At 39.2% G+C, this 14,013-nt stretch overlaps 1 protein-coding gene across 1 annotated transcript in view; it reads left to right on the top strand.

Moving 5' to 3' along the window:
* FAF2 (Fas associated factor family member 2) overlaps nt 1-14,013 on the top strand; it is a 62,644-nt gene that overhangs the window by 39,813 nt on the left and 8,818 nt on the right. The window contains exons 3-9 of the mRNA XM_045530651.1: nt 3,396-3,530; nt 5,413-5,489; nt 7,985-8,123; nt 9,705-9,790; nt 9,880-9,971; nt 11,378-11,555; nt 13,664-13,835. Coding sequence (XP_045386607.1) covers nt 3,396-3,530; nt 5,413-5,489; nt 7,985-8,123; nt 9,705-9,790; nt 9,880-9,971; nt 11,378-11,555; nt 13,664-13,835 — 879 coding nt within the window. The remainder of the gene's footprint in view (nt 1-3,395; nt 3,531-5,412; nt 5,490-7,984; nt 8,124-9,704; nt 9,791-9,879; nt 9,972-11,377; nt 11,556-13,663; nt 13,836-14,013) is intronic.

The following is a 14,013-nucleotide window of genomic DNA, read 5'->3' as shown; positions in this document are numbered from 1 at the left end:
TGGAATTTAAAACTGTATCTTTTTGTATTCCATTACATTAAAATCTATTGGTCTATCTTGTACTTTGAAAGGATCTTTTACCAGTGTATGATTTCATAACTTCATGCATTAGTTATCTGGAAAAATCCTGGTTCACTGAATTAAAACAGGTCTTCCAAATATTGATACATTAATAGTATCATGTGTTAATAGCACCACCAGACTCATCAGAATAGCCTTTAAGTATTAGGAGACTGAAAGACTTACAGTGGCAAATACAAGTTTTCCAAAACTCTAATTTTTGCTTGAAAGTTCTAATTTTATAATTGATAACAAATGCTACCAGATGTGATTTTTTGTTTGTTTGTTTGTTTTTATAGGCAGTGTGTCACACTGTTACCCATGCTTAGAGTATAGTGGCATAATCATAGCATTCACTGTAAACTCAAGCTGCTGGGCTCAAGCAGCCTCCCAAGTAGCTAGGATTACAGGCATGCCACTCTTTCCAGACAATTTATTATTATTATTATTATTATTATTTGTACAGATAGGATGTCACTATGTTGCCCAGGATGCTCTGGAACTCCTGGGCTCCAGCGATCCTCCCAAAGTGCTAGGATTGCAGGCATGAGCCACCGCGCCCAGCAAGAGATCTTTATGTATTTTCAATACTAGACCCTTACCAGATATTTGATTTGCAAATATTTTCTCCCATTTTGTGAGTTGTCTTTTTACTGTCTTGATAGTGTTCTTTGACATACAAAAGGTTTTCATTTTGATGAAATCTTATTTATCTACTTTTTTCTTTTGTTACTTATGCTTTTGGTCTCTAACATGCCATTGCTTGCTCCAGGGTCATATTGTTTTCTTTTAAGACTTTCATGATTTGAACTCTCACATTTAGATCTTTGATGAACTTTGAGTTAAGTTTTGTGTACAGTGTGATTTAGAAGTTCATCATCTTTCTTTTGCATGTGGATATCTATTTGCCCTAGCATCATTTGTTGAAAGATTATTCTTTCCTCATTGAATTGTAAAATTAGGAGACAACCTGAAATTAGCCAAACCACAAAGTTTAAAGCCAGCTACCAAGTTTAGAGGGCATATAGCCTTCTCAAAGACTACCCTCACTACTGACACCAACTGCAATTTCAAAGAGTTCCAAAAACCACCCTTGGGTGTGATAGTTCACTAGAAGAACTTACTGAAAGCTGCTATAGTCGTGGTTACAGTTTATTACAGGGAACAGGTACAGATTAAAATCAACTAAAGGAAGAGACATACAGGGCAGAGTCTCAAAAGGGCTTCAATCATGAAGATTGCATACTCCTCTCCCGTGGAGTCAGAACACATTACCCTCCTGGTATAGATTTGTGACAATATGCATAAAGTACAGTAGTCCCCTGTTATCTGTGGTTTTGCTTTCTGCAGTTTCAGTTACAGTCAACTGTAGTTCAAAAATACTAAATGGGAAATTCCAGAAATATACAATGCATAAGTTTTAAGTTGTACATTATCCTGAGTAGCATGGTGAAGGCTTGTGCTGTCCTACTCCATCTTGCCCAGGATGTGAATCATCCCTTTATGCAGTGTCTCCAGCTGTATACACTACCCACCGATTAGTAGGCTAAGCCATTATTAGATCAACTGTCATAATGCAGTGCTTTTGTTCACGTAACTCTTGTTTTACTTAATAATGGCCCCAAAGCTCAAGAGCAGTGATGCTGGCAATTTGGATATGCCAAAGAGAAGCCATAAGGTGCTTCCTTTAAGTGAAAAGGTGAAAGATCTCAATTTAGTAAGAAGAGAAAAAAATTGTATGCTGAGGTTGCTAAGATCTATAGTGAGAACGAATCTTCTGTCTTTGAAATTGTGAAGAAGGAAAAAGAAAATGCGTGCTAGTTTTGCTGTCCTGCCTCAAACTGCAAAAATTACAGCCATGGTGTTAAGTTGGAAAAGGCATTAAATCTGTGGGTGGAATACAAACAGAAATGTGTTGCGGTGGACGGGAGTCAGGTTCAGTACTATCTGTGGTTTCAGGCACCCACTGGGGGTCTTGGAATGTATCCCTGTGAATAAGGGGGAACTACTAGATTGCCAACCAGAGAAGCTCACCTGAGCTTAGTGTGTCCAGAGTTTTTACTGGGGCTTCATTACATAGGCATGATTGATTGGATTGGCTGCCCACATGGTTGAACTGAAATCTTCAAGTCAGCAGATACTAAGTTACTCAAAGTTCCCACCCTAGACCACATGGTTAGTCTTTCTTCTTTTTGTTTTTGTTTTTTGTTTGGTTGTTGTTGTTGTTGTTGTTGTTGTTGTTGTTGTTGTTGTTTAAGACAGAGTCTCACTGTTTTGCCCAGGCTGGAGTGCAGTGGTGTGATCCTAGCTCACTGCAGCCTCAAACTTCTGGGCTCAAGTGATCCTCCTGCCTCAGTCTCCTGAGTAGCTGGGACTACAGGTGCACACCACTATGCCAGGCTAATTTTTTTATTTTTTGTGGAGACAGGGTTTCACTAAGTTGCTTAGGCTGATCTTGAACTCCTGGGCTCAAGCGATCCTCCCAAAGTGCTAGGATTACAGGTGTGAGCCTCCACACAAGCCCATTTTTATCTTTCTGGTGGTGGCCAGCTTTCACCCTAAGACTATCGAGTGTCATGGCTCCAACCCACAGTATAGTAACAAAGACATTCCTATCAGGCATGATACAGATTACCTCCCAGAAGCCAAAGGCAAAGGCCAGACATCTCTTTGGATAAGGGCAAGTTTTTTGCTACCCTGGGACAAATATCCATTTTCAGAGACAGAGTTAAGAAGAGAATGAGTTTTTTAAACTTAGTATGAGCTGTCTGCCAGGAGTTCTGTTAGTATCTTTATCTATGGCTGACCCATTAAATTTTCAAATGAACTCTGAGAAATATTTTTCCTTCATTTTGCACTTGAGGAAACTGAAGCTCATGTGTTGAGTAACTTCTAAGTGATGGAGCTAGGATTCAGACCAAAGTTTCTCTACTCCCAGTGCCCTTCATCAGATACCACGCGTCAGGACGGCTTCATTGCATAACTTCAGGGGCACTGTCCACATTGTATTCTCTGGACGGCAGTGAAGCACTTTATATCCCAGCTACCCTAAATATAATAATACATACCATCTGAATAAAATCAGTGTGCTTGCTGCATAAATGTAGCTTCCAGACAAATTCTCTGGTCTCCTCTACTGTGTATACATTCTGGAACCGTCACCCCAGATTGCCTTCCAGTACAGCAGGTTAAAAGGTCCTTGAAGATACACTCCTCAGGTGTCCTTTTGGTGTATTAATGATCACCCTGTTTTGGAATGCCAAGCAGTAGTTACTTCATCTCTTCTGGGTTGATTTGAGCATCATTGAAACTCTGGCTACTGTTTTCCTTTTCAGGCTGCTGTGCAGGACAGATTGAATGAGCAAGAGGGTGTACCGAGTGTTTTCAACCCACCTCCATCCCGCCCCCTGCAGGTTAATACAGCTGACCACAGGATCTACAGCTATGTTGTCTCAAGACCACAACCAAGGGCAAGTTATTTTGTAGCAGGAATTTCCCTCTTTTTTATTTTATAAGTTCATTCGCTTGGTTATATTGATCTCTGTATGGTAGGAGTAAAAGAAATATTTAGAATGTAAACCTGTTAGTTAGACCTGGCCTGTTGGGTATATATAATAATTTTGCCTTGATTCCTCAATGAATTGATTTAGAAACTATGCATTTTTTCTTTTTCTTTTCCTTTTTTTTGGCGGGGTCAATTCTATCACCACTGAATCATTTTTTCCATTTCCGTTCTTTGCAAGTTGTTTGGAGAGTGTTTTCTGTGCTTTGTTAAGTTAGAATCTGTTTACTCAGTTCTTTGGTGCTGTAGTTTACTTAATCTTGAGCTTCTGCTGAGGAAAATTAGCCTTGAAGGGCTAGTAGCAAGAAGGTGGTTCACCTGAACTTAACAGGTATTTAGGAGTGCTCTAATAACCTGTTATTGTTTTATTGGAAGGATATGCAACAAAAAAAATAAAAAAAGAAAGAAAGAAAGAAAGAAAGAAAAACAAAATAACCTGGTATTTTGCTGTTGGGGATCCAGACATGAATAGCCAGTCTTCCCATTTCAAATTTAATTTCTTTCAGTCTAGTTAGGGAAATCAGATGTGTATACTGATAATGACCTCTAAAGAACTTCTTGGAGTTTCTCTTTCTTATCCTTGGTGTTATACTCACCTCTTACACTTGTACTTAGAGTCCTAAGAAAGCATTCCCTTTAACTTTGCAGCAATTAGAATTTACTGCATCATTATACCTTTTTGTGGAGTACTTGACATTTAAAAAAATGTTTCTAAGTAGTTGTTTTGAGGTACTCTGAAATACTATAGAAGAGGAGATTCCTATGTCAGCCAGGGACTCCAGAGCAGCCTGACAGAAAGCGTGTTCATATAATATGATGTCTAAGAAACACTTTGTAAACTATAGAGCCCTGTATATATGCTAGCTTTAATAATTAATTAATAACTAGTTAAATCAATATTGTTAATAATTGGCATTATTACTAAGATTAGCAGCTACATCAGGATTTGTCATTGTGATTAATATAATTATTTATCATTTATATACAATTGTCCAAGGATAGTAATAGTGGTTATCTTTCCTGCTATTTCTTTTTTTTTCTTTTTTTATATATTTTTTATTTCTTTTTTTTTTTCTTTTTTCAATTTTTTTTTTTTTTTTTTTTTTGAAGACAGTCTCACTCTTTTTGCCCTGGCTAGAGTGCTGTGGCGTCAGCCTAGCTCACAAACAACCTCAAACTCCTGGGCTTAAGCAATCCTCCTCCCTCAGCCTCCCAGGTAGCTGGGACTACAGGCATGCGCCACCATGCCTGGCTGATTTTTTTCTATATATATTTTTAGTTGTCCATATAATTTCTTTCTGTTTTTAGTAGAGACGGAATCTCGCTCTTGCTTAGGCTTGTCTCGAACTCCTGACCTCGAGCGATACTCCCGCCTCAGCCTCCCAGAGTGCTAGGATTAGAGGCGTGAGCCACCGGGCCCGGCCCCTGCTATTTCTGTATACCATCTTTTGATGTGTATATCTGAACAGGAAAGAACTAATACTTATCATTTGAGGAAGTTAACTTACAATTGAATTTGACAACTGATACAGGTGGCTGCAGAAAAAATACCAAAGCAGATTTAATACAAAAATTAGGTGAAAAAAAGGAAAATGATAGTATTAAATGAAATTGATCGAGATCAAAGGCCGTGGCTTTTAAGAAAGATGAGGTGGCCAGGAAGAGGGAACTGTGTTGTAGAAGAAACCAAGTGAAAGGACAAAAAAGAGTGAGAAAATTTGAACTAGCCATTTGGTAAAGTATTAAGGATTGAGGGAATTGTTTCTAACTTTGTTTTTTGAATTTTTCAGGGGCTGCTTGGATGGGGTTATTACTTGATAATGCTTCCATTCCGGTTTACCTATTATACAATACTTGATATATTTAGGTACGTACCTTTGCATTTATGTATTAGTAGCAACAGGGTAGACTTTGGAGCTGAAACTTAGACCAGAATTAAGTTTTATGCTCTATCAGTTTTGACTTGCCAGTTTGTCATCAGGTTGAATACTCTTCCTGAACTGTCTTTTAGTTAATATTGTATAAAAATATTTTAAATTGTTCAAGCGTTGTGGCAGGTGTTGTGAAATGAAATTGTTTTAAACTGGTCTTACCTATTGTTTGCCAGAATCAGTCTGCATACATTTATTGGTCTCCCCTTCTTCCCCCCACCATGTTTGTCACCTCTACATTTTCTATTTGATCTCCACACCCTTTCCTTTCTAACTACCATTATCTCCTAGCTTCACAATCCTTAGAACTTTTTTCCTAAAACCACTGCTCCTCGGTCTGACTGCTCACCGTTCCAACAAATTCTCTTGCTCTGTGATTATCCACCTCCCCCAAAGGTTGCACCTCTCTAGACGCTCCTTCTGTACCTTTTCACTGTGCCCTGGCAGCCCCTAGGTTGCTGACACTGAAACCCTTTTGTATATACACCCACTTGCTTCATACCTTCACTTATCTTCTAGCTTCCTTCGTTTACCATTCAAAGAGCCCATCGTTGGAAGCTACAGAGTGTCCAAGGCCAGAAAATGTTGAGTCAGGCCCAACTTGCTGGCACATCAGGCTTAGGGTATCTGGTCTAGAGTCACACCTAGCTTTATGGAGAACTAAAATGTTTATGGGCATCCAGGCCAGCAGATGGAGCTATAATATGTGACCTGGGCCTTGCATACAGGGAAACCTTACCTCCCTCCAAATATGGGACAACCTTTGCCCTGCTCTAGGGAACAGAGGCTGGAGCTAAAGACAACATAGCTGAAGTGCAAGGTCAGATAATACCTTTTACATTGGATTTTTATGAGACCGCCTACTTAATGGCTTCCTGGCTTTAGCGAAGTTCTTAATGGTCACCAGTTAACCTCCTAGTACTCCTTCCATCCCTGTTTTATTTAAGAATGGGCATGTTAAAACCTTTAAAATCAAGATGATGACTGAATTGACATCTCTATTTTTAAAAAAAAAACTGATTGTCCTACATTGTGTAAGCCATGGGAATACATTATAGTGAGAAACAAAAAAGTTAAAGCCCTTTATCCATTCACCAGAATTTGAAAACTTAAAGAGATAATCCCCAAATGCTTAATTTCTTAAAAAGTAGCCAAAACATCAGTCTTCTAAAGGATTTCTGACCACTCCCCCATGTACACAACTTTTTACATTTTGTGTTTTTAATTTGCTCTGGAATGTTTGTGTCAGTGAATTTGATTTGATTACTTGGGAGAAATTCCAAATGGAATTGTATACACATGGGGAATTTGTTGAGGGGATAAGGAATTGGCTCATGATTTGATAAGGAAAATGTCATAGTTTAGTCACTTTTCTGTGCTGAAAATTCTGCAAGTAAATGAATATTGTTTGCTTTTCTAGGGTAAATGTGCATGGCGTGTGTTACTAATTTAAATGCAGCTGTATCATCCAAGCAACTTGTTTAATGTTATGTAGCACATTGGCCTCTGCCTCGTTGCCTTCTGTGGAAACCCAAAGGATAGATAAATGGTGCTAGATGAATATGATAGGATGGGCTCTTTAGAAACAGATGTGTGGTACCATCAAGTAATGCATTCTTAACTTTATAGTAGCTGCCAGTACTGCAAATCTGCCAGTGTACTCTGGATCAGTTTTATAACCTCCTCCATAGATGCCATCAGCAAAATTTACTTGTCCCTTTGAAGACCAAGTAAGTCCTGACTACAAATTCAGGCCTAAATTTCCTTTTTATAATCTGAATGGCTTGGGAGTATGAACTAAAAATTCAAAATCCCAGGAAAACAGAAAGGAGGAGAGGCAAGTAGGACACCCAGAAAGAGATCTCTGTTGTAGAGCAGCCCTGTCCAATGGAACTTTCTTTGATGATGGAAACATTCTGTATCTGCACTGTTTAATACGGAAGCCATTAAACACATATGGCTGTTGAGCACTTGAAATGTGGCTAGTGTGACTAAGGACTGAATTTTTAGTTATATTTAATAAATTTAAATGTAGAATAGCCACATGTGACTAGTGGTTCCTGTATAGGCAGTGCCATTCTGGAGAGCCTGGGTGCACAGCCTAACCCATGATCTTTTTGGATACTGTATCTTCCCTTCCCAACCCTTCTGGCCCTAAATTTTTCTGCAGAAAATATTCAGGATTTGTTTAGCCCAGTGTTAGAATTTGTAATCCTAGTAGTCTGCATTCTTTTTGAACAGGTAGTGGACCAACACTTGCTACTTTGTGGCTTTTAAGTCAGACCCTAAGGTTTGATGGTCTACTCACAGACCATTCACCTCCCTTTGTTGCCATGCCTCTGGCTCTATTATAGGAATCTGTGCAAACTGGCCCACTCCATATTCACTACAGTAAGCTGGATTCATGTGATATTTATTCCTTCCTCCCCAGGTTTGCTCTTCGTTTTATACGGCCTGACCCTCGCAGCCGGGTCACTGACCCTGTTGGGGACATTGTTTCATTTATGCACTCTTTTGAAGAGAAATATGGGAGGGCACACCCTGTCTTCTACCAGGGAACGTACAGCCAGGTCAGTGCCACAACCATATAGATGCCAACTTAATGAAATGATTCTGTCCTCAAAGGAAATCATAGCCCAGCACTGATCGTGTCATTCTTTTACTGAAAAACCTTAAATAGCTCTTCACTGCTTACAGGGAAAAAAAGACCAAATCTTTTAGCTGGGCCCTTCTTGATCTAATCCCAACCTTCTTTTGAGGTCTTTTCTAAATAACTTGTTTTCTCATACCCTAGGTTCCAGCTAAACCATTCCCTGAACACACTCTGTACTTTCCTACCCCTGTTCCTTTGCTTCTGCTGGTCCCTTCACCAGGAATGCCTTCCTCACATTTTTGCTAATTGGAATCTTGCCCATCCTTCAACCACCTCATGTCACTTTCCTGTTACAACCATTGCTGATTGTTGTGCCCTATCCTGCCCTACCTTGCAATCTAAAATATTAATCTTTCCTCTCGTTCTTCCATGGTTTTTAAAAAATTTATAACAGTTTCACATTCTTCCTTACATTATAGTTATTTGTGTTCATGTCTAATCTCCTCTGCCAGAGCATAAGCCCCTTGAAGGTAAAGCCTAAATCTTCTTTGATCTCTCACAGAATTGAATAAGCACATAGACCATTCAACTTAAGCCACATAGACTTTTGACTGTTACCACAGGGATGGAAAAATTAAGATTTCTTTAGGTGGTTAGGCATATCTGTAGTTTGCCAGAGAAAAATATAGAATTAACTGTGGGAATAGGCAAAAGGGTGGTTCTGTTCTGCAGCCTCCAGGATTCCTGAATCTGTCTGGAGAAAGAGAAAAATATTTACCCTTGCTTCCTGCTTTGATTTTCCCACATCTGCTTTTTCTCCTACCCCACTCAGCAAACACTAAGCACCTACCATATACCAGGCACTGTCCTCAGTGCTAGAGACAGAGATGAATAAAATGAGCACCTCGCATGTATCCTTTTTACTATGATCATGAGGGTAGACCACCACTGGCCATTCAGGAAATCTCAGAGTGTAATATGCCCAGGAGTGTGCACATGCAGAAGCATACACAGCAGTCTTGGATACTAGCTTTGTCTTTGGAGATCTTTTAAACCCTGTGTTCTTTAGAATGCCTTTGGGTCCTACAGTCCCCCGTTCCTGCTTGGTTTGTAGCCTGGTATCAGGCTCATCTTCACAGTTATTTTTATTTACAAGGATGTTGCAGCTGTGAAGTGGCAAGATTATCACCTCCCTTTTTGTATGATCAGATTCTCCTGTTTTTATCTTCCTTTAGACTGTGGGAACAGCTGACTTTTCTGTGATTTGTTGGGGACCTGTACTTGTAAGCCTGTCTACTCTCATGTGCCTGATACAATTTCAATCCTAACAACACTAAAATCTTTTCATTAAAGCTTGTTTGCATGGACTTTCTATGGGGGGAAAAATGCCAGGGGTGTGAAGGTAGGAGCCCAGGAATTATCTGTTTACTTGCTCACCTTTTTTCCTTATTTCTCTTTTTGTTCCTAAATACATAGCTGTATCCATTAGGACCCTTAGCCTGATTGAAAGCTCAAGGCACAGTCTTCATAATAATTAGTGATCTTCTGTTTCTCACAGGCACTTAATGATGCCAAGCGGGAACTTCGCTTTCTTTTGGTTTATCTTCATGGAGATGATCACCAGGACTCTGATGAGTTTTGTCGGTAAGTAAGCCCTTCTCTTTTCTGACCTTTTCTGCTGGCGGTTTGTAGTCAGCAAGTTGTTCTCATGTCCTTTTCATCCCTTTCCACAGCAACACACTCTGTGCACCTGACGTTATTTCACTAATAAACACTAGGATGCTCTTCTGGGCATGCTCTACAAACAAACCTGAGGGATACAGGGGTAAGTCGTGTTCTCTTTGCCTCATTGAGATTGTTGGAGTATCTTTGGAATGATCTGGAAAGACATACCATACCATTTATTACGTGACTGTTCTTTAGTAGACATAAGGCTAGTTGCTGTTTTTATATTATCTCATTTAATCTTCTCAGCAGTCCTGACAGATAAGGGTTTTATTACCTCCACTTTATAGTTTAGGAATCAGGCTCAAAGTTAAAGCCACTGGCCCAAGATCACACACTTAGCAAGTTTTGGAGTGATATCAAGTCTAAATGGATCCTAAAGCCCATTCTTTACAGTTAACCATTGCCAGAGCCTGTTATATTTTTAAAAGTACCCAGTGTTGGCCAGCAGCTTGCCTTATCTTGATGGGCTTTTTACTGAAGAGTTTATTTTCTTCGTCAGCAATTTTAATAGGGCTTCTTGCACAGTGAGTTAGTTGTTTGAGTACCTTGAGTGTTGATATGGATGCAGCAATTCAGATCCTTGCTCACAGTAAGTCTTAACTGGACTTAAATATTTTTAGAAGTCGGTAGATCAAGGAAAATGCACTCATTTTGCAGCTACTTCTATCTAGCAACACTAAGTGGATACTAGCATGCCAGGCACTGTGCCAGACCTTGAAAACCAAAGATGCAGCAGTTGTTTTCCCTGCATTCCAGAATCTGTATCTTTACTAATTGTTTGTAAACATGTGACGAGTTGCTGCAGCATGTTTTGCCATTCTAAAAAGGCTTTGTGGAGGTGAGGGGGTTGTGAATAGAACAGGAGGAGACTAAGGGTGTTTTTTAGAGAAGTTTATAAAATCTCTCGTTTCACTATAAGGAAACTCTTGTTACAGTAAAATCGTGGTTATTTGGAGACCAACTTTTTAAACTCCTTTGGAGCAGAGAAACTAGCCTTTTTACAGGTCGGAAAAAAGATATATAGGGAAAGGGGGTAAGGAAGGGGTTAGGCAAGAGGAAGAAAGTCAGAAGCTGATGGTGGCGGTCATCACCAGTAGCATCAGGCTGACACTTGCAGTCTTATCCCCTTTTAGGCTTGACCCCTCATCTAGGGAAAACTGTGCTAAGCAGTAGCCATATTCTTTATAGATCCTTTTCCTGCCACCAAGTAGACATTATCCTTAAACTCTTCAACCTTCCCCAGCATCGTTACAACCACACCTCCACCAGAAAACCTTGCGCTATTCTAACTAATCAAGCTCCTAGGGATAGAGACACTAATGTGTAACAAAAAGAAAAGACTTAAGAAATTAGGAAGGAAAAAGGGTAGGCAGAGAGTAAATGATACCTCCCTTCTTTCCCAACCAAGATTAACACAGTTTTATCTTGGTCTTTGTGAAAAGTCTAAAGATTGATCTGTTGTATCCTCAAGTCTTGTCCTGATCTGTTGGGTCTTTCTGTCAGTTTCTCAGGCTTTACGAGAGAACACCTATCCATTCCTGGCCATGATTATGCTGAAAGATCGGAGGATGACTGTGGTGGGACGACTAGAAGGCCTCATTCAACCCGATGACCTCATTAACCAACTGACATTTATCATGGATGCCAACCAGACTTACCTGGTGTCAGAACGCCTAGAAAGGTACAAGGGAGTTCCTTTCTGAAGCAGACAGACCAGTTGTAAATTTGGAAGGCTGACCTGGGGCTCTACAAATCCTGACTTTTTTCCTGCCCCAGGCAACTTTAAAAGCTTTGCTCATTTAGTGTCAAAATATTTACATACTTTGACCTCAATTACTGTATATCAGACCTGTTCTTAGAGATGTGAATCAAAATAAAGATAGGGCTCCATGCTCAAGAATGTATATTGTATCATTTAGAATATCTGAACATGATATAAAGAACTTAAATATAAAAGATATGGAGTAGTTATAAATCCCATTATTTAAGTTATGTACATTAATTATAGTAAATTTGAAAACCACAGCACAAGAAAAAATTAAAGATCATTCGTAATCCTACCACCACTTTTTTTTTTTTTTTTTTTTTTTTTTTTTTTTTGAGACAGAGTCTCGCTTTGTTGCCCGGGCTAGAGTGAGTGCTGTGGCGTCAGCCTAGTTCACAGCAACCTCAAACTCCTGGGCTTAAGCGATCCTCTGCCTCAGCCTCCCAAGTAGCTGGGACTACAGGCATGCGCCACCATGCCCGGCTAATTTTTTCTATATATATTTTTAGTTGGCCAGATAATTTCTTTCTATTTTTAGTAGAGATGGGGTCTCACTTTTGCTCAGGCTGCCTACCACCACTTTTAACATTCTGGTATATTTCTTTTTGATTTTATACGTATTTATACCCCTATATACATACACATTTTTTGTAAAATTGGAATAATGCTATTTTATAAGCCCTTTATATGCATAATATGTCACAGTTATACCCCTCATCATTAAATATTATTCTGCCCCTTTTTAAAAATTATTGCATGGCATTCCATTATCAAATTACACCATAATTCAACCAGGCTAAATTCTTGGAAGTATAATTTCTGAGTCAGACAATATAATGTATTTAAGGCTTTTGATTTATTATGCCAAAATTCCCTCAAGAAAGTTACACAAACTTAAATTTTATGAGACTCTTTTAATAACATGGGGAAATGTTTGTTATGTGTTAGAAAAATGCAGGATAAAAACTCTGTAAATATAATGTGATTTTAACCACGTAAGGAACATATAGGAGAGGCAACTTGCTGAAGGGATGGGAATGTTCTGTGTTAATTGGGGTGGTGGCGGTTACGTGGCCACTTTTATCAAAAGTCATTGAATTCTACATTTAAGATTTGTGCATTTCACTGCATGTAAGTTTTACCTTAATTTTTAAAGAAAGTATAAAATAGGAATATCTTATGATTGGCTAAATACTCTTTGTAAGGATAAACAAAAATTTGTAGGAGAGAAAATAGGGAATAAACCAAAATGTTAGTGTCTTCTCTGATTTGTGGAACTCTGACTAATGTTTTCTACAGTTTTCACATCTTCTACAATGTGTGTGTTGGTGTATATGTGTGGATTTTTGGTTTTATGAAAGCAACACAAGCTGGGTGCAGTGGCTCACGCCTGCAATCCTCGCACTTTTGGAAGTCAAGGCAGGAGAATTGCTTGAGGCCAGGAGTTTGAGACCAGCCTGAGCAAGAGTGAGACCCCATCTCTACAAAAAAAAAAAATAGAAAAATAAGCCAGGTGTGGTGGCATGTGGCTATGGTCCCAGCTACTTGGGAGGCTGAGGCAGAAGGATAACTTAAACCCCAGAGTTTGAGGTTGCAGTGAGCTATGATGATGCCCCTGCACTCTAGCCCAGGTGACAGAGTGAGACCCTGTCACATAAAAAGACAAAAATGCATAACCCAAAAGGGTATTTACCTGTAAAATATGATGTTGATCAGTTTGTAATAATAATACTATATTACCTTCATTAGAATTTGGAAAAAAGATAAAATTTTATTTTAAGAGTTAAAAGGGGAGAGGAAAGCTTGCCATTTCTTTTTCTGACAAATTAAACCAAGAAAAGAGGCAGCCCATTCATTTCTGCCATGCTCTGCTTTTGGGATCCCTTATGGTAGTGTGAAATAGTCATTTGCCAAGATTAGCAACATTTTTATTCTCCTCCACCCAAACCCAAAATTTCAATATAAGAAAACACAGAACTTTGTGAGATTGCTGTTTTCCTTTTATGCTTTTGATCTGTTCACAGAGAAGAAAGAAACCAGACCCAGGTCCTGAGACAACAGCAAGATGAGGCCTACCTGGCCTCTCTCAGGGCTGACCAGGAGAAAGAAAGAAAGAAACGGGAGGAGCGGGAGCGTAAACGGCGGAAGGAGGAGGAGGTGCAACAGCAAAAGCTGGCAGAGGAGAGACGGCGGCGGGTAATGAACCTGTGTCATGGCTCCCAGACTGCTGAGACTTTGTCATCTTGGTCTTAATAAGTGTGAAAGGAAAAAACTAGATGTTGGGATTGTGGGTGATTTAAATGTTCCTCATTATTTAAATAGTCATTCTTAGTGTTAGCCAATATGGCATTTTACTTACGATCTTGTTTGATTA

The sequence above is a fragment of the Lemur catta genome, chromosome 18, assembly GCF_020740605.2.
Source record: "Lemur catta isolate mLemCat1 chromosome 18, mLemCat1.pri, whole genome shotgun sequence".
NCBI classification, from domain to species: domain Eukaryota; kingdom Metazoa; phylum Chordata; class Mammalia; order Primates; family Lemuridae; genus Lemur; species Lemur catta.
This window is presented reverse-complemented; position numbering and strand designations above follow the sequence as displayed.